The 18,548-nt window shown below is 42.2% G+C and overlaps 1 protein-coding gene across 1 annotated transcript in view; it reads right to left on the reverse strand.

Moving 5' to 3' along the window:
* Positions 1-238: 238 nt before the first annotated feature.
* LOC110165278 (uncharacterized) overlaps positions 239-18,548 on the reverse strand; it is a 29,394-nt gene continuing 11,084 nt past the window's right edge. Inside the window, exons 9-18 of the mRNA XM_055149752.1 lie at positions 18,126-18,305; positions 10,928-11,160; positions 5,659-5,821; positions 5,441-5,578; positions 4,950-5,110; positions 4,166-4,351; positions 3,673-3,811; positions 3,028-3,212; positions 1,509-1,650; positions 239-740 (exon numbers count right to left, since the gene is read on the reverse strand). Of these exons, the coding sequence (XP_055005727.1) occupies positions 553-740; positions 1,509-1,650; positions 3,028-3,212; positions 3,673-3,811; positions 4,166-4,351; positions 4,950-5,110; positions 5,441-5,578; positions 5,659-5,821; positions 10,928-11,160; positions 18,126-18,305 (1,715 nt within the window). The 3' untranslated portion in view covers positions 239-552. The remainder of the gene's footprint in view (positions 741-1,508; positions 1,651-3,027; positions 3,213-3,672; positions 3,812-4,165; positions 4,352-4,949; positions 5,111-5,440; positions 5,579-5,658; positions 5,822-10,927; positions 11,161-18,125; positions 18,306-18,548) is intronic.

The raw sequence follows: 18,548 nt of genomic DNA on the forward strand, positions 1-18,548 counted from the left end.
TGTAGTACAAGAAGAACATGTCGTGCTTTTTAAAGTCCACACACTTTCACTAAAATCATTTGTTACATATTAAAATGTTTCAGTGAAGCAACCTGACCTAGACCTGGTTTAGACCTGGTGTAGACCTAGTTTAGACCTGGTTTAGTCCTGATTTATTCCTGGTTTTAGTCCTGGTTTAGACCTGGTTTAGACCTGGTTTTATCAAAGCCTCAGTTCCACCAAAGTGACTGACCAGACGTGACTTGAGAAATGAGTTTATTTCTGCAGTTTCACGATTAAAAAACATTTTGTGTCCACTGAAAAACCAAAAAAAAAAAAAAAAAAAGAACAGAAAAATAACAAAAAGTTTTCCACAAATACTAAGAAAAGTCTCCATGATACATATTGACCCCAAAATGACTTTTCCATCAGTGTCGTTGGAGAGGCCCAAGCCCAAAACTCACACCTGCTGGAAAAGAGTCGAGAAAAAACGAGGCGAGAGAAGCATTTTTTATTTTTTTATTTTTTTTCCTCAGATGGCTGTAGATATTTGTCGTTGCTCAGGTGTCGGGTTCAGTCCAGAGACACGGCGCACAGGGGCTGGGGCTTGGGTCTCGTGATGAAACCAGGCGTCGGGGTCACGTCCAGTTCCTCCTCGGTGACACCAGGGGGCGCAGTGAAGCGGAAACGCTGCATCAGAGTCACGCAGAAGGTGAACAGCTCGATCCTGGCCAGACCTTCTCCGGGACACATCCTGAAACCTGGAAAAGGGAACGACACGGAGTCATCACCTCAAAGAAAGTCCAACTCAGGAGTCTGACCTGGTTTAGACCTGGTTTAGACCTGGTTTAGACCTGGTTTGGACCTGGTTTGGACCTGGTTTGGACCTGGTTTGGACCTGGTTTGGACCTGGTGTACACCTGGTTTAGACCTGGTTTAAACCTGGTGTAGACCTGGTTTAGACCTGGTTCAGACCTGGTTGAGTCCTGGTGTAGACCTGGTGTAGACCTGGTTTAGATCTGGCATAGACCTAGTTTGGACCTGGTGTATACATGGTTTAGACCTGGTTTAGACCTAGTGGAGACCTAGTGTAGACTTGGTTTAGACCTGGTTTGGACCTAGTTTGGACCTGGTGTAGACCTGGTGTAGACATGGTGTAGATCTGGTTTAGACCTGGTTTAGACCTGGTTTAGACCTGGTTTAGACTTTGCGTAGACCTAGTGTAGACTTGGTTTAGACTTGGTTTAGTTCTGGTTTAGTCCTGGTTTAGTTCTGGTTTAGTCCTGGTTTAGTTCTGGTTTAGTTCTGTCTTAGTTCTGGTTTAGTCCTGGTTTAGTTCTGGTGTAGACCTGGTGTAGACCTGGTGTAGACCTGGTTTAGACCTGGTTTTAGACCTGTTTTAGATCTGGTTTAGACTTGGTTTAGATCTATACAACACACTTTAATGTCCTCGTACAGAAATGTGTCCTCTGCATCACTCAGAAAAGCCCAGGAGTGGAACCCAGAACCTTCTCGCTGTGAGTCTGTACCTGCAGAGAAGGGCAGGAAGGCGTCTCTCTTCCTGAAGGTTCCGTCGTTGTGGAGGAAGTGAGCGGGATGGAAACTGTGAGGCTTTTCCCACTCGCTCTCGTTGAAGAGGATGGAGCTGAGGTGCGGCCAGACCGTGGTCCCCTGGAAACACACGACACGGGAATAATCAGGGATGTTCTGGTCCGATCCTGGTCTTCACAGAGATTTAAAGGGACCATCTCATACAAAATAACTCTTTTCACATTGTATCTTCTGCACATAAACAAGCACAATTTGGGTTTTGGAACATCCATTACACAATAGTTCTGAAATCTTACTGATTTGTTGGAGTCAGTCACAAACCAGGAACTATGAAAGTCCGACTATTGCTCCTCCCCCCGCCCGTCCTGAGAAAGCACAGGCTCCGCCCTCCAAACGTGACGTAGGCTCTGAGTGAGCCGCCCTTCCTCCGCCATCTCAGGGAGGGAGGGGGAGACAGACGTGACCCTGATAGAGGCAGGAATAAACTTTTATTCATCATGGAGATACAGCGCGTTCAGCCGCATGTGTTGGACCCGGAATCGGACGAGGACTTTGAGGAGCACGAAGCTCAAGCACCACGTCCACATCAGCTGAACATTACTGATTGGTAAAGTATTAATAAACACTAATAGATCAACTTATTATATCGTGTTCACTGCAGTGTAGAACAATGAGCTTCTGCTGTCGCTTTTGTTTAGGATGTTCATGTGGGAACTGTCAGTCGATGCCCATAGAAACAGAGAACGTTTGCTGCCAGGAAATTCTGAAGGTAATATTTTATATTGTCTTGAAATATAAATATTATTACTGACGGCGGGGTGGAGGCGGTGGAGGCGGTGGAGCGGGGGAGGGGGCGGCTGCGTCACAGGTGTATCTGCCGCGTCATCGTTGTAGCAGCTTTAGTTCGTTGTCACGTAGGAGGGTGGCAGAAATACGTTGTAATTTGTTAAAAAAAACACAGAATCAATCTAAAAAACACTTCGGCGACAAATACAAGGCCCACACATCACTCTTAGAAGGTAGAAAGCTCTGAAAAGTTGATTTTACATGAGATGAGCCCTTTAACAGAGACTTTAAACAGGGACAAATCAGGTGGAGAAGAAAAGCCGAACTGCAGGTGTAGTCCGGGACACGTACAGGTCCTGCAAGACTTAGAAAGTTACACAAAATGTCACACAAAATGAAGTAATTGTGTTCGACCAGCCCTGGGTGCAAGAACAAAGTCCTTATGTTCTTATGAAGTATGAATAGACCTTCAGTTGGTACAACAGGTCTCTCAAGTAACATTACATTTTTTTGTTGAAAATCTAACTCCTAAACAGGACCATGGACATTGTTTTGATCGCAGACTCCTGAAAATGTGCTGTTTAAATCTGCTTTGTATTTTTTCTTCTACTACTACTGAGTGCATTGTGTCCATGGTAACTGCTGAACACTGAACCATAAAGAAACATGTAGCGTGATGTCTGCAGTATCAGCTCATGTTTCTGTTCTTGCCTTTTTGATGAAGTAGCCCTTGAAGTTGATGTCTTGGGTGGTTCTGCGGCCGATGCCCATGGGAGCGAAGTTGGCATATCTCAGAGTCTCGTGAATTACTGCGACCGTGAAGGGCAGGTCCGCTCGGTCCTCCATCCGAACCTGACGACTCCCGATCACTCTGAAGATCTCCTCACGAACCTGGTCTGAAACAAAACCAGAAAACAGTGACAAACCAGGACAGGTTTTCCATCAAAGTGGGTTAACAATTACAAATGATGATTATTATTATTAAATAAAATTATGATAATTATCTGAAAGGAATTTAAATTTTCAAAAAACCCAGGTTCAGAACAACAACAATGGAAAAAATGTGTTTCAATCAAAGGTGCTGGCCTAGTAGTAGTTCATTTGGTCATTTTGCAGCACTACAAAACAAAACATAGACTACAACCCCATGGATCATGATCAAAATCGTTTACACTGAAGTAAAAAGTACTTATAATGTCCAACTCTATGAAACAATGACAGAATTCCAAGAAAGAAAAGCAGCACATGAACAGCAAGTTTGCATTTAATTTGATCAATGTGAGGTTTCCAACTTTAAGCTTGAACTGTTGTTTGAACATTGGTAATTGCACCGTCACCCTGCATGTGCAGACTTACCCTGTATGTGTGAGTATTTGGCCATCAGGAGCAGCAGCCACGTCAGGACCGTGGAGGTCGACTGTGTGCCCACGAGCAACGACATGACCGAGTGCACCAGGTTCTCCTCGGTGAACACGCCGTCCGTCGCTCCAGACTCCTGAACACCAAACGTTTATTCATAAATAATGAAAGGAACAAGAGGAACGAGAGGTGGAGGCTCTGTCAAACGCTTTTCTTTTTCTTCTCTTTTAAAGTGCTTTCATAAATGATTTTTGCAACGGCAAATAATTTCCAACTTCATACAGGTCTTATTGAGGCGACTTTTAACATCAGTTACATCAGTAGGTCACCAGCCTGGATGGACCTGCCTGCCTCTGATATTAGTTTTTCTCGTACGCAGACACCTGTCAATCACACTCAGACTCACATCATCTTAAAGTTTTGGAGAAGTTTGTGTTCTGACGCCGTCTGTTTTATTCTCTGTTTATTCTCCGTGTCGTGTGTGTCTCACCTGCAGCTGCGTCTGTTTGACCATGAAGGCGTCGACGAAGCCTCTGCACTTCTGTGGGTTCAGCGTCTCTCTCAGACGTTTGAACATCACCAGGTTTTCTTCTCTGAACGTGTCCATGATCGTCAGAATCTGTTCCCTGACGGAGCGCGCGACCCAGCGGCCCATCCACGAGAACAGGTTATAAATCTGAAAAGACCAGCAGCTATTAAAACCTCTCACAACAGGACGGGTAGAAGTAGAAGTTGTAGTAGTAATAATAATAATAATAATAATAATAATAGTATCAGTAATAGGTAAGCTTAAGATAAACTTTATTGTCCCTGTAGGGCAGGCATGTCCAAACCATGGCCCGTGGGCCAAATGTGGCCCTCGGACAAATTTTTCTAGGTGACTTGGCCCAAATGACCTTACATCAATTAAAAACTAACTTTTTTACTGCAAGTTTTTTGAAAATCTACTTTGATAAAGCTCATATTGAATATTTAGTGTGTGGTTTTGAAGATTCTAGCATGAATAAAGACTGATGGCTCATTCTGATGTGTTAATGGGGGAAACTGGAGAGCACAGACACAGAGTTCATTACAAACACAGAGATGTGTTAGAATGCAAACGCCCGGGAGGACGTCTGTTCTGATGTCTCCTGGGCGTCTCCCTCTGGACGTGTTCATGTCCCACTGTGAGGAGGCCCCGGGGAAGACCCAGGACACACTGGAGGGACTATGTCTCTGGGCTGGCCTGGGAACACCTCGGGGTCCCCCCAGAGGAGCTGGAGGAAGTGTCCCACCTTGACGGAGGGGCTGCCGGACAGGAGCGTGCGCTGGTACAGCTGGTCGATCATGGTGCAGTACTGAGGGTCGTCGTACTGGAAGCGAGCGCCGTAAACCACAGAGCAGATCACGTTTGATGTGGCGTAGTTCAGAGTCTGGAAAGTGTCAAACGCTTCTCCTGAAAAACAAGAACTGCAGGATTACTTTTATAATTCCAAAGTGTGATTTGAACTTTCTGTTTCCATGGAAACGTGCAGGTGATGTCCCACAAACAGAAAGTTACAGGGTGTTGCTTTAAGTAAAGCAGGAAGGTGCTAAACACAAAAAGTGGAAGAATGTCTATCAAGGTACTACTACTACAACTACTACTACTAAAACTACTACAACTACTACTACTGCTACTATTACTACTGCTACTGCTACTACAACAACAACTGTTAGTACTACTACAACTCCTACTACTACAACAACTACTACTCCTCCCTCTGTTAGAGTAAAGTTTGTTCACCGTTGAGTTTTTTCAGGGCGTTGGTCAGATGTTCGCTCTCCTCTGAGATCTTCTGCTTCAGGTCTTCCACATTAAACGAGTCTTTCAGGAACAAGCTCCTCATCTCCCTGGACGTGTCTCCGTTGGACCAGGTGATGCCTTCAAAACACAAGACCACCATCATCATCACCATCATCTCCATCATCATCATCCTCATCATCAAACCGTCGGCGCCGTACCGTGTCCCTGGACGGTCTCCTCCATCATCACGGTCGGCGTTCTTCCTCCAAACGCCTCGGAGTGTTCCACCAGAGCCTCCTTCACCGTCTCGTACCCGACCAGCACCACCCACTTCTCCGCGCCCAGGAACGTCGTGAACACCGTCCCGTACTCCGCCGAGAGCTGGAACACAAACACATTTTATTTAGATGTTTCATTTTCTGAACTTCTCCTCTGCTCCTATGAACTTCTTCTCTGTTCCTCTGACCTTCTCCTTTGCTTTTCTGATCCTCTCCTCTGTTCCTCAGCTCCTCTGACCTTCTCCTCTGTTCCTTTGACCTCCTCCTCGTTTCCTCTGACCTTCTCCTCTGCTCCTTTGACTTCTCCTCTGCTCCTCTGACCTTCTCCTCTGCTCCTCTGACCTTCTCTCTCTGCCTCCTCTGACTTCTCCTCTGCTCTCTGACCTTCTCTCTGCTTCTCTGACCTCCTCTGACTCTCTCTCTGCTCCTCTGACCTTCTCCTCTACTCCTTTGACCTTCTCCTCTGCTCCTCTGACCTTCTCCTCTGCTCCTCTGACCTTCTCCTCTGCTCCTCTGCTCTGGTTTCTGAGGACATGAGCTCTCTCTGCTGTTCAAACATCAGCGCAGCTCTCTGACTGAAACGTCCCCTGAGGAGGTTGAACTTGTTCATCAGGTCGACCCGCTCGTCTCTCCTCGCCTCACTCTTCTGTCAGCTTTGAACTTTAGTCAAAATAATGACGCACTGTGAAACTTCCATGGAAATGTGACTGAGATGCCTCAAATTTGACTTGTGGCTTTTAACACTGCAGGACTTGTGGGATCCTCTGAGTCTTTTATTTATTTATTCTTTTTTTTTTTTTTTATATATATATTTAAATAAATGTTATACATTTTTTTGTATTATTTTTAAATAATTATTTTTAGTTTATATATATATATATATTTAGTCCTGCCTTTATTTATTTATTTTATTAATTTTGTTCATTGATTTTATTATTATTTTTCTAATCTATTGATTCTATTAGTTCTTTTTGTTTGGAACAGAATTCTGCTGACGTTTTTTTTTCTTGTTTATAAAATGTGCCGTACAAATAAAGTTGGATTAGATTGGACAACATGACTTAAGAAAAAAAAGAAAATATTTAAAGCCTTTATGTAATGCAAGGAACGCAAGCTCAAAGTTGCATACTACAGGACCTTTAATGAGAAAAAAACTTGCGGCTGAAGAGTTGTAAAAAAGCATGAATTGTTTTTTTTTTAGGGCTGGGCAAAAATACAAAATCTTAATCGCATTAATCGTATGAGTTCCTGTGATTAATCACGATTAATCACATGTTATATGCAAAACCAATTAAAGAATTCAAAAGTAGCATAAAGTGCACTTTTATTGGAAATGTAAATGAAAGAGCCACATTTGTTTTTCTTTCTACAGGAGCAGGAAACGAGTCTGTAAAGTCCATGTTTATTCTTCTTCCTTTGGAGAATCTTACTCAAAAAAAATAAACAATTTCAGTGCAGTTTGTCAATTCCTAAAGTTTAACTTAATGAACTGAATTCAAAAGTAAAGTGCAAGGGGGTAGCCAGGCTGGCGCCACTTAATTTCATTTCTCTCCAGAGACTAGATCAGGAATCAGAATACACTAGACGGTTCGCAAAAACCCCAGCAGTGTGAGTTCGGGCACCAGCCAATCAGTGAAGAGCCACATATTCAGTGTTGTCAACGATTCCTGAGATCGAGGATTTAAAGCCGAAACAAAGACAATGTTTGGTGAATTTTATCAAGGGGAAAGACGTTATTGTCCTTTTTCCTACGGGATTTGGGAAAAGCTTAATATACCAGTTAGTCCCATTACATACATCACAACCAAACAGCAGCGATTGATTAAATAAAAAAGTACCCGTCTACCGTCGAGCGAACGAATCCTAATGCTGCGAGGTCAGGAGGGTTTCTACAAAGTGAAACCAACTGATGAATCAGGCTACAAGGGGGGTGCTGCAAGTCATGAAATCTGCAGCTGAAAACGGAAATCGAGCTACAGAAAAAGTTTGGAGTGAGCGAGAAACTTGTGACACCGGGAGGATGCACCATGAAACTTTCCTGAAGTCACTGGATGGATGGACAAAGCCTGGACTTCAGTGACACCGAAACCATCCTGTCGGGATTCAGAAAGACCCGAATAATTCTAACTGGAAGCGGCGCTCTGTTTAGAAAAGTAAAGTGCATGTGATCAGCAGCGGTAAAATAAAGTGTTCAGTGTAAATCTCAACTGAACAAATCAAAGCAAAGCAAATACAAAACTGAAACGTATTTCCACTGCCAGGGCTTTAATGTTTCCTGTTTCTTTTTTTATCACTTTATTTTTATTGTATTTGACGGGTTTGTAATGTTTCCTGTTTCAGATAAAAATAAGAAACTCAAAAATAGTAAAAAACAGAACGCACAACCAGAAAAGATTTTAGTGCAGTTTGTCAATTCCTACAACTTTTATTTTTTACTTTTCTGAACAAAACAAGTTGCTCCTTTGTGGATCAGTAAAGTTTGTGTAAGTCCAAGTCTAGTCTTGTTTTCCTCTTTAGTGTTTGTGCGTTTACCTCGTGTTGTCTAAACTTGTGTAAAGTGCGTGGTTGTGTTTGGGAGAGGCGTGCCGCGACACGACTCTGCACAATCATCACCAGGACCTCACGCTCCAGGCAAAAACTGCGAGCCTGACCCAGTTTAAGACCAACACTTAGACCAGGGGTGGGCAGTTACTTTTTCCATGGGGCCACATGAGAAACAGAAAATATTATAGAGGGCGCAATTCTGTATACCATTTTTTTCAGACCATAAGTGTCACTTTTTCATGGTTTGGGTGTTTCCTGTGACTAAAGCTGCATTCAGACTGCAGCCTGAAGTGACCCAAATCTGATTTTTTGGCCCCTATATGACCTGTATCTGATCTTTTAATTCGACCCAGGCCACTTGGATATGTGCTCCTGAAACCGATACATATCTGATCTTTTGACATGCGACTTCAATCTGAACAGCCAAAGTGCATTCATCCGACCTACACGTTATCAACAAGCGGCAAACATCACTATTCTGCGCTGAAGTCGGCGAAAATTGTTAATGAACTCCGTGTCACTGAAGTGAAGCACATCACCACTCACCACTCTTGGCTCCGTCTCCACATCCACACGTTCCTTTCAGCGGATGTCGCTGCCCAACAAAACACCACGGCCAAAATCCTCGTCCTTCTCCTTCTCAATCTCCTCCTTAAAACAAGTAAGTTGTTCATGTTCTGGCTCCGGTACGAGAGGAACTTTAAAATCTCCAGGTGCTCGATGCTGCGTCCATGTTTGGACAACTTCCGTAAACACAGAGCACGCTCGCTGCGGTTGACGTCGTCGTGTCTCCAGTGCACATGCGGGACACTTTCAGACTGTTTACAGTTCAAACTGGAGTCACATACAAGTCGCATTTAATTGGAAATGTGAACAACTTTACAAAAACATCGGATTTCACAAAAAAACTGGAACTGAGCGTTAAGCCCTGCCGTTCGAACATAGCCTTATTCTCCGGTGTGACTTCTATATTAAAATGTTTTTCATGAAGTGTGGAGAGGTTCTAGTCTTGTGTGTGAGTATCTGCTGCTGTTCCTCCTGTACCACTGTCACTTGGCTCTACTGCGCATGTCTCCTGCAGAAAGAGCCTCTGTCCTGTCTGTATCATGTCAGTCGATCGCACCATTACTTCTGCACCGCTTAACAATTTAACATTTAAACAAACTTATAAAGACAAAGACTGAGAAGACTGAACACAAATGCCCCTGAAAACAAAATCAGATTCTGCAGATTACAAACTGCAAGTCATGAAATCTGCAGCTGAAAAGGGAAATCGAGCAGCAGAAAGAAAGTTTGGACTTCAGTGACAACGAAACCATCCTGTCGAGATTCAGAAAGACCCGAATAATTGGGTAAATATAACCAGGTCTAGTCCCCGTCTACTGGAACTGGAAGCTGTCCAAAACCAAGTCTAGGTCTAACTGAGGTCTAAACCGGGTCTAACCATGATCAGAATCAGAACCTGGATTTAACCAAGTCAAAGCCAGATCTAAATTAGGTCTAACCAAGATCTAATCCAGGTATAAAAAGGTCTAAACCAAGTCTAACCGAGATCTAACCTGAGGTCTAAACCAGGTCTAAACAAGTTCTAACGAAGGTCTAACCAAGGTCTAACCCAGGTCTAAACCAGGTCTGTCCATGGTTTTCAGTGAATAACAGGCTCAGAGGAGATGTTTTTAAAATGGTCGCATTAGTGGGAGTGACTTTCTCTGTTTTTGAAGGAACTATAAGAATTGTCTAAATAATGTTAGTGATTCTTGAATATAAACATTTACATTCTTAGATTAATCTATGAAGTCTTCATATTTTTATTTTCATTTTGTAGAAAAAACGTGTTAAAACTGTATGTATCAACTTTGACACAGCGGGGCTTTGTGATTATGTTCCTCATCCATCACTATATTGCTATATTATTTTATGATGCAATCTGCAGAATTCATGCAATTCAATGCAAATTTAACACCACACAATTTTTTGTATTTCATAATTAAGATGTCACCTTAAAAATATGTTTTCAGTTATTATTATTATTATTATTATTATTGCATAATTGTGGAATTTTTATCTTTACACGACTTGTATGTAAATGAAAAGTGCAGTGGTTTATTTGGTGTAACTGTCCTCTCTCTTAAATGTTCACGCACAAAATAAATAATAATCTATGTTTTACTGATTCAGAGGATTCTCTCATTTATTTATTTTTTTTACATATATTTTAGGGCTGGGCACGTTAACGCGTTAATTTTGTGTTAACTAATCAAGTTATTATCGCCGACAATTAACAATTATCGCCGTTAACACAGTTTTTATTATTTATTTATTTTATTGTAAACGTCTGTTTCTATAAAATCATCCTGTTCAGGCATTTAAAAACATAATGTTCAGAAACGTTTCTCTGAGTTATAAATGCATTAAAGAGAATTTTGTTTGGTGCTAAAATGGTTGGGTTCTATAAAATGGACCTGAAGGCCCAACGTATCAAATATGATAAAAAAAATTTATTTATAAAATGATCAAAATGATCATTATTTTATTTTTTTAAATATTTTGTTCAAAGGTCCAGTTAAGAGTTCGGGTTAGGGTCAGACTTTATCGGGTTAAAGAAGCCGTCACCGAGTCAGAAGAAGATTTAACGTGTGTTTTCGAGCGGTAAAAATTGCATTACCTTCCATATGGACTCGGGCAGGTTTTTGAGGTCAAGTTTGAGCAGGTTTCCGAGTATGGGGAGCGGTCTGGGTCCAGGAGGCTCCTTCTCATTGGAGTTTGAGGACATGCAATAACCAATGAAGAGAAGTGACACAAATCCAAGAAAAAAGACGGAGATAAAAAGCTCGACGGCCATGTCGGCTCCAGAGCGACACAAGAACGAGAGAGAAGAACGAGAACGAGTGACAGAGCCTGGAGGAAAATACTCAACGTCTGGGAGGAGTTATGAGAAGTTTATGACGCGTGGGATGGTTTGTTTGTTAGTTTGTTTTTTTACATGACAACTGTTAAAAACCTAAAAATTTAAAGCAGCAGGTGAGGATTTTATTAAAGGTCCCATGTTCTTTAAAGAGCACACAACCAGGACTAAACCAGGACTAACCCAGGACTAAACTAGGACTAAACCAGGTCTGAACCTGGACTAAACCAGGACTAAACTAGGACTAAACCAGGATTAACCAGGATTAAACCAGGACTAAACCAGGGCTAAATTAGGACTAAACCAGGACTAACCCAGGACAAAACCAGGTCTAAACTAGGACTAAACCAGGTCTAAACTAGGACTAAACAAGGACTAAACCAGGACTAACCCAGGACTAAACCAGGACAAAACCAGGTCTAAACTAGGACTAAACCAGGTCTAAGCCAGGACTAAACCAGGATTAAACAAGGACTAAACCAGGACTAAACAAGGACTAAACCAGAACTACACCTGGACTAAACCAGGACTAAACTAAGACAAAACCAGGTCTAAACTAGGACTAAACCAGGTCTAAGCCAGGACTAAACCAGGACTAAACCAGGTCTAAGACAGGACTAAACCAGGACTAAACAAGGACTAAACCAGGTCTAAACTAGGACTAAACCAGGTCTAAGTCAGGACTAAACAAGAACTAAACCAGGACTAAACCTGGACTAAACCAGGACTAAACCAGGATTAAAATACAAATAAACTAGGACTAAACCAGGACTAAACTAGGACTAAACCAAGACTAAACCAGGACTAAACCAGGTCCAAACCAGGACTTAACCAGGACTAAACCAGGTCTAAACCAGGGCTAAACCTGGACTAAACCAGGACTACACCAGGATTAAAATACAAATAAACCAGGGCTAACCCAGGACTAAACTAGGACTAAACCAGGACTAAACCAGGTCTAAACCAGGACTAAACTAGGACTAAACCAAGACTAAACCAGGACTAAACCAGGTCCAAACCAGGACTAAACCAGGTCTAAACCAGAACTAAACCAGATCTAAACCAGAATTAAACCAGGTCTAAACCAGGACGTGTGAGGTCATGTCCTCAACCTCGTCTCCTGTGTTTCGCTCGAGGCGGGTCTCACATTTAACCTGCACAACCAGAAAAGAACCACAAAATAATTCAGTGTTTGAAAAGTGCTCCAGGACGTCCTGGAGTTTAGACAAAGATGAGGACAGAAAAACAAAAGCGCTTTATTTTTTTAGCATTTGTTTTTAGGATTAAAGGTCCTGTAGGTTTTCCAGAGCAGCAGAACCACAACCTTTTCTACACCGTGGACCAATTTTACGTCACACAATATGTTCATCGACCGGCCGCTCAAAAGAAAAAGCTGTATCCTGTACTTTTTATAAACTGCATCAACTAAATTTTAACTACATTTTAAACTTGTAAATATATTGGCCGAATCTGAATATAATGCGCAGGTGTCCACGTCTTCAAGAACGTTTTCAACTCCAGGCATCTGCTTTTATCACCTTTGAAAGCTTTGGTCGTCTTTTTACGTTGAGTCAGTTCGTCAACGCTGCCGTCGCCAAAACTTCACCATCGACTCACTGACGCCGAGCTCCTGTTTCCTTCTTCCACAGACACATCAGTCGCCTTTAACTTAAAACAGAGAGACTCAATTGGATCCGGACAGAGACAAAAATCTCTCTTTCTAGCCTTTTGTTCATAGCGGGGTTAGACCTTGGTTAGACCTTGGTTAGACCTTGGTTAGACCTGGTTTAGACCTGGTTTAGACCTTGGGTTAGACCTTGGGTTAGACCTCGGGTTAGACCTTGGTTAGACCTTGGTTAGACCTGGTTCAGACCTGAGTTAGATCTTGGTTGGTCGGTTGGTCTGGTGTTACGGCCCCAGGCCTTAGTTCCAATTTGTTCTGTGTGTTCTAAATAAGTCTGACACACCTGGATTCCTGCTGCAGGAGCCCTGGTCCGTGATTGGTGGGGCAGGAAGACGCCCACCTCACCTGCAGCCACCACCCCCTATTTAATTACCAGCACCTGTTCGGGGCTGCTGGCCTTGGTGGCCAGTCTGCCTTTTTTGTGTTTGTGTGTGTAGTTTAGTTTAGTTCTGTTTTTTGCCTTTTTTGATTTGGTCACTTGATTCTGTTTGTGGGTTTATGTGGTTTATTTTGGGGAACTTGTGTTTTGGTTTAGTGTGTGTCCCTAAGTTTTACCACTTGTTTTTGTGTAAGCCTGCGTGACCCTTTTAGTGGCACAAAACTCTGTTTATTCTGTTGTTCTGTTTCTTAGTTTAGGTTGTTTTCTGTATATTTTTAGTCTTTTGTTAATTTACCTTTACATTCCTGTTAATTAAACATTATTTAATTTATTCCATTTTACATCTTGGTTTTATTTTTGTTACTTCCCTCACCCCAAACGAGCTGGGTCGTAACGCTTGGTTAGACCTGGTTTAGACCTGGTTTAGATCTTGGTTTAGATCTTGGTTAGATCTAGTTTAGATCTGGCTTTGACTTGGTTAAATCCAGGTCTTGATTCTGATCATGGTTAGACCTGGTTTAGACCTCAGTTAGACCTAGACTTGGTTTAGGACAGCTACCAGTTCAGACCTTGTTTAGACCTGGTTTAGACCTGGTTTAGACCTGGTTTAGACCTTGGTTTAGACGGGGACTAGACCTGGTTGTATTGACTGAATTATTCGTGTCTTTCTGAATCCCGACAGGATGGTTTCGGTGTCACTGAAGTCCAGACTTTGTCCATCCAGTGACTTCAGGAAAGTTTCATGGTTCATCCTCCCGGTGTCACAAGTTTCTCTCTCACTCCAAACTTTCTTTCCGCTGCTCGATTTCCGTTTTCAGCTGCAGATTTCACGACTTGCAGTTTGTAATCTGCAGAATCTGATTTTGTTTTCGGGGGAATTTGTGTTCAGTCTTCTCAGTCATCTTTATAAATTTGTTTAAATGTTAAATTGTTCAGTGGTGCAGAAGTAACGGTTCGATCGACTGACATGATACAGACGGGACAGAGGCTCTTTCTGCAGGAGACATGCGCAGTAGAGCCAAGTGACAGTGGTACAGGAGGAACAGGAGCAGCAGATACTCACACACAAGACTAGAACCTCTCGCGACTTAGCTTTGCCGAAGTAGCCATCTAGCCAGTGTATTTAGTATTTATCTAGTCGTGTATTTAGTACTTTGTGCATAGTTCAAATGTTCCATGTGGATTTACAAATTTTTTTGTTAGAAGTTCTAAGCTTGGAAATACACCGTGACTTTTTGGACCCTGGAAACACTGTACATTTGGAAAGTGGACATTTTGAGTTTGTAATTGAGTACTCCAGACTAGAGCCCGACCGATATGGATTTTGTTGTGGCCGATATGAAACCGATATAATGGGAGTTGGAGCTGCCGATAGCCGATATAATCACCGATATATTTAGTGATGTAAAAATTCACTGTAAATCTTGAATTGATTAAAAAACTTAGGTTTGGCTCTAGTGGATTCTAAATTGGGTTTATTTAGGCAACATTTATTGTTATTTTGACTCTTCACATCATATTTACAGACAGTAGTTTGGCCTAATGGCATTTTTGCATCACATTCTAGCTACTAGTGATGGGTATTCCAGGTTTTTTTTTTTTTTTTTTGGAGAACCGGCTCTTTTGGCTCGGCTCACTAAAGCAGCTGGCTCTTTCGGCTCCCAAGCGACTCTTGAGATTGTTTTGTTGCAAGCAGGACTAAACCAGAACTGAACCAGGACTGAAAAAGGACTAAACCAGGACTAAAACAGATTTAAACCATGTGTGAAACAGGACTAAACCAGAACTTAACCAGGTCTGAGTGTCGGGACTCGGTTTCTATCTTTCTCCTGCACTCGAGCCCAAGATTAGTCCTGGTTTATTCATTTTATGCTGAACTGCAGCCAAATATGTACTTTTTTTTTTTTATCCTATGCACACGCAGATTTCTGAAAGTTTCGTTTTCAGCCGCTGCTGCTGAAACTACGGGTCGGCATCACGGCTCCCATCACATTCAAAGAGCCGGATCTATTCACAGCTAACAGCTTAAATACATTATCAGCATGCAGGTCCAGTAACAAATATACGGCCAATATAATCACTTTACAATAGACCAATAGAAAACAGCCTGTTTATGTGCGGGAGCTACAGCAGCTAACCCATAACAAAACCTAAACTAGCTTCAAAGTCGATGTATTTCCAACACTCACCGCTCACACAGGCTCCTCCTCACATCACAAGTCTGCACTAATAAATGTCCTTTTAATCCAGACTCAAACCAATTGTCCGAAAAAGAATATAATCTCAGTGTTGCGCACGGCTGCGGGTGTAAACAAACACACGCGAGTGAAGTGACGTCACTCTGGGGGTGTGTTCAGGGACAGTACAGACACAGACAAATTACACCGCAGATAAATACTGATGCGGAGCCACATATGAGGACATTTATCTGTCTGTAAATTGGATTAAATGAACATAATGTAGAGAGTCTAAGCTTTATAACGAGGTATAACATGCCCACGTGAAATATCGGCCCATATCAGCAAGCATATCGGCCGATAGCTGATATGTCTCCAGGTGCCCATATTGGCCGATAATATCGGCCAGCCGATATATCGGTCGGGCTCTACTCCAGACTCCAGAAAATCTGCATCATCTGCATTTCTTTGTGTGTTTCCATGAGGAGGTTGTGTATGAAGCTCAAAATAACTGTTCAAAACACTATCAAAAGAGCATCTTCCTCGACGTCTCTACTGCTCATGTCTCCTGCAGAAAGAGTCTCTGTCCTGTCTGAATCATGTCAGTGTCTTGGACAATTTCTGCAGATTTCAGACTCTCTCGGGGGTGGGGTTAGGTGTATCGAGGTGTGAGTGGATGTGCAGCTACTGAAGTTCAAGACGTTTGTTCTCATCATTTACACGCTCACCTGCATTTAACAAATACGGGTCATTAAGACAAATCCCACGTTCATTTAGAATCCATGTATCATTCGTTCATTAGATATAAAACAAAAATAAGATAATGAAAAAACAACTTTTCTTCATTATTTGTCTTCAAAATCAAAATGAAAAAACAGATAATGATTCGTTTTTTCAGTTTTCAATTTTCTGTTTAAATAACCGTTTCCCGTTTATGTGAACTTTTGCGCTGCATAGAGACTGAGCCAGGACTGATCCACGTCCGGGACCAGACGGGGACCAGACCAGGACCAGAGGGGGACTCAGACCGAGACCAGACCGGGACTGAGACCGAGACCAGAGCGGGACTGAGACCGAGACCAGAGCGGGACCAGAGTGGGATCAAAGCGGGACCACCAGACCGGGACCAGACCGGGACCAGAGCTGACTCCAAGCTTTGACTCTGAGCCTCTGCGAGGTCCGAGCCTCAGTTTCAAGCTCCGGCCCTGCCGTGGGTTCTGAGCCTCCGGTCTGGTCCCGGACCTGGATCAGTCCTGGTTCAGTCCATATGCAGTGCAAAGGTCCACCATCGCAGTCACGGAAGTCACGTTAACGGGAAACGGTCATAATCCATTTTTTTCCATTTTTCATTTAAACACAAAATCGAAAACTGAAAAAACTAATCGTTATCTGTTTTTTCATTTTGGTTTTGGAGACAAATAATGAAGCAAACAGTTGTTTTTTCATTTTCTTATTTTTGGTTTTATATTGAAAAACAAATGAACGAATGACACACGGATTATTTAGCATCAGAATTTATTTATTTAACTTAATTGTTTTATCGCTGTAACTTCATGTTCACCGCACAGACAGTGGTGTTTTCTGTACTCAGTGTCCTCTGTGTTGCCAAACCACAGACCGTAAATATGAACAGACAATGTGCCAAACAAAGAATCCGTCCGCATATTTGCCGCATCGTTTTATGAGCCACAGGGTGCAAAGTGTGAGAAAAAAATAGCGGCTTATAGTCCAGAAATTATGGTAATTTATAAACTACAAACGCTGTGATAAACTTGATTCAGTATCTGAATGGTTGATAATGCACAGTCCTGTTCATTATATTAACTGCCCTCCCCCATTACTTTATTTTTACTTTTCTTTCATTTGTTGTTTTACTGAAAATGATGAAAATAAATGGCTAAAAATAAAAGATTAGACAAAGAAATAAATGACAACAGCTTTATCTTGTGAATTTATTGAAAATTGTGTCACTGTTAAACGTAACTACTGATTTATGGTGCGTTTGTTTATCCGTCCGACTCAGAAATCCGAGGACGGTGCTTTAGGACACGCCCTGACACGTACTTTTCCTCGGACACAGAAACTCGGAAGAACTCAGAGCCAAAATTCTCAGACAGAATCCACGACGACGTGTTTAGTATGAACATTTTCATTGTGTTTGGAGCTTTGGTGGTTTAAATGGCAATTTAAAGGTTTGAATGTTCGGCGCGTGTTGTTTGTATTTGATTTTATTTGATTTGACTTTTTATGGACTCTGCACGACCAGAGATGTAAGAACTGAATTTTGTTTATACTAAATTGTTCTGTTTATACTGAATTATTCTGTATATACGAAATTATTCTGTTTATATTAAATTATTCTGTTTATACTGAATTATTCTGTTTATCCTGAATTATTCTTCGGTTGTGTATTTGAAGCACAGATTTATTTTTGGGCCTGATACTTGGCCGATGCCAAAACAACAACAGCTTTCTGGTTTGGCGTCCACATTTTTCTCCGAGTGAAACAAATGAAACATAATAAACCAGTTGAAGCGCAGACATGACGTCGTTTCCGAGATCCGAGTTGGAGACGGATGGATAAAAGAACGCACCTTTACTTTTCTGATATTTCATTGCAAATTTCAGTGGAATTAAAAGGAAAAACTTCTCCTGCCCCCATCAACTCCAGAAAAGCAAACAGCTCGTCTTTCAAAGGTCTGGAGGGTGTTTAGGAGCAGGACACGACGCAGAGTTTGTGCGGCGCAGGGTTCAGCGTGAGGCCGACCCGAGCGCTCAGGTCCAGGTCCTCCTCACGAACACCAGGGGGCGCAGTGAAGCGGAAACTCTGCACCAACGTCACAAAGAAAATGAACAACTCCATCCGAGCCAAAGATTCTCCCAGACAAATCCTACGACCTGAAAGAAAGAAAGAGGAGAGAGGGATGAGAGGAGAGAGGAGAGAGGGGGACTCTTCAAGACTTGTTCTTTCTTCAGTTTTGTGTGTAAACAAAATCATTTATTAAAACTCAATGTTTTATTAGTTAATGTGTTTTTTGTGTGTTTGCAAAGAAAAGAAACTTAGAACTCATCAACACTTCTGAGGCTACACTTTGCCCCCCTCCCCCTGTCCCGAATTTCAGTCAATCTCATCTGGTCACC

Source organism: Boleophthalmus pectinirostris, unplaced genomic scaffold (assembly GCF_026225935.1).
Source record: "Boleophthalmus pectinirostris isolate CB_2022bp ecotype Guang Dong unplaced genomic scaffold, ASM2622593v1 HiC_scaffold_13, whole genome shotgun sequence".
In the NCBI taxonomy this organism is placed as follows: Eukaryota; Metazoa; Chordata; class Actinopteri; order Gobiiformes; family Gobiidae; genus Boleophthalmus; species Boleophthalmus pectinirostris.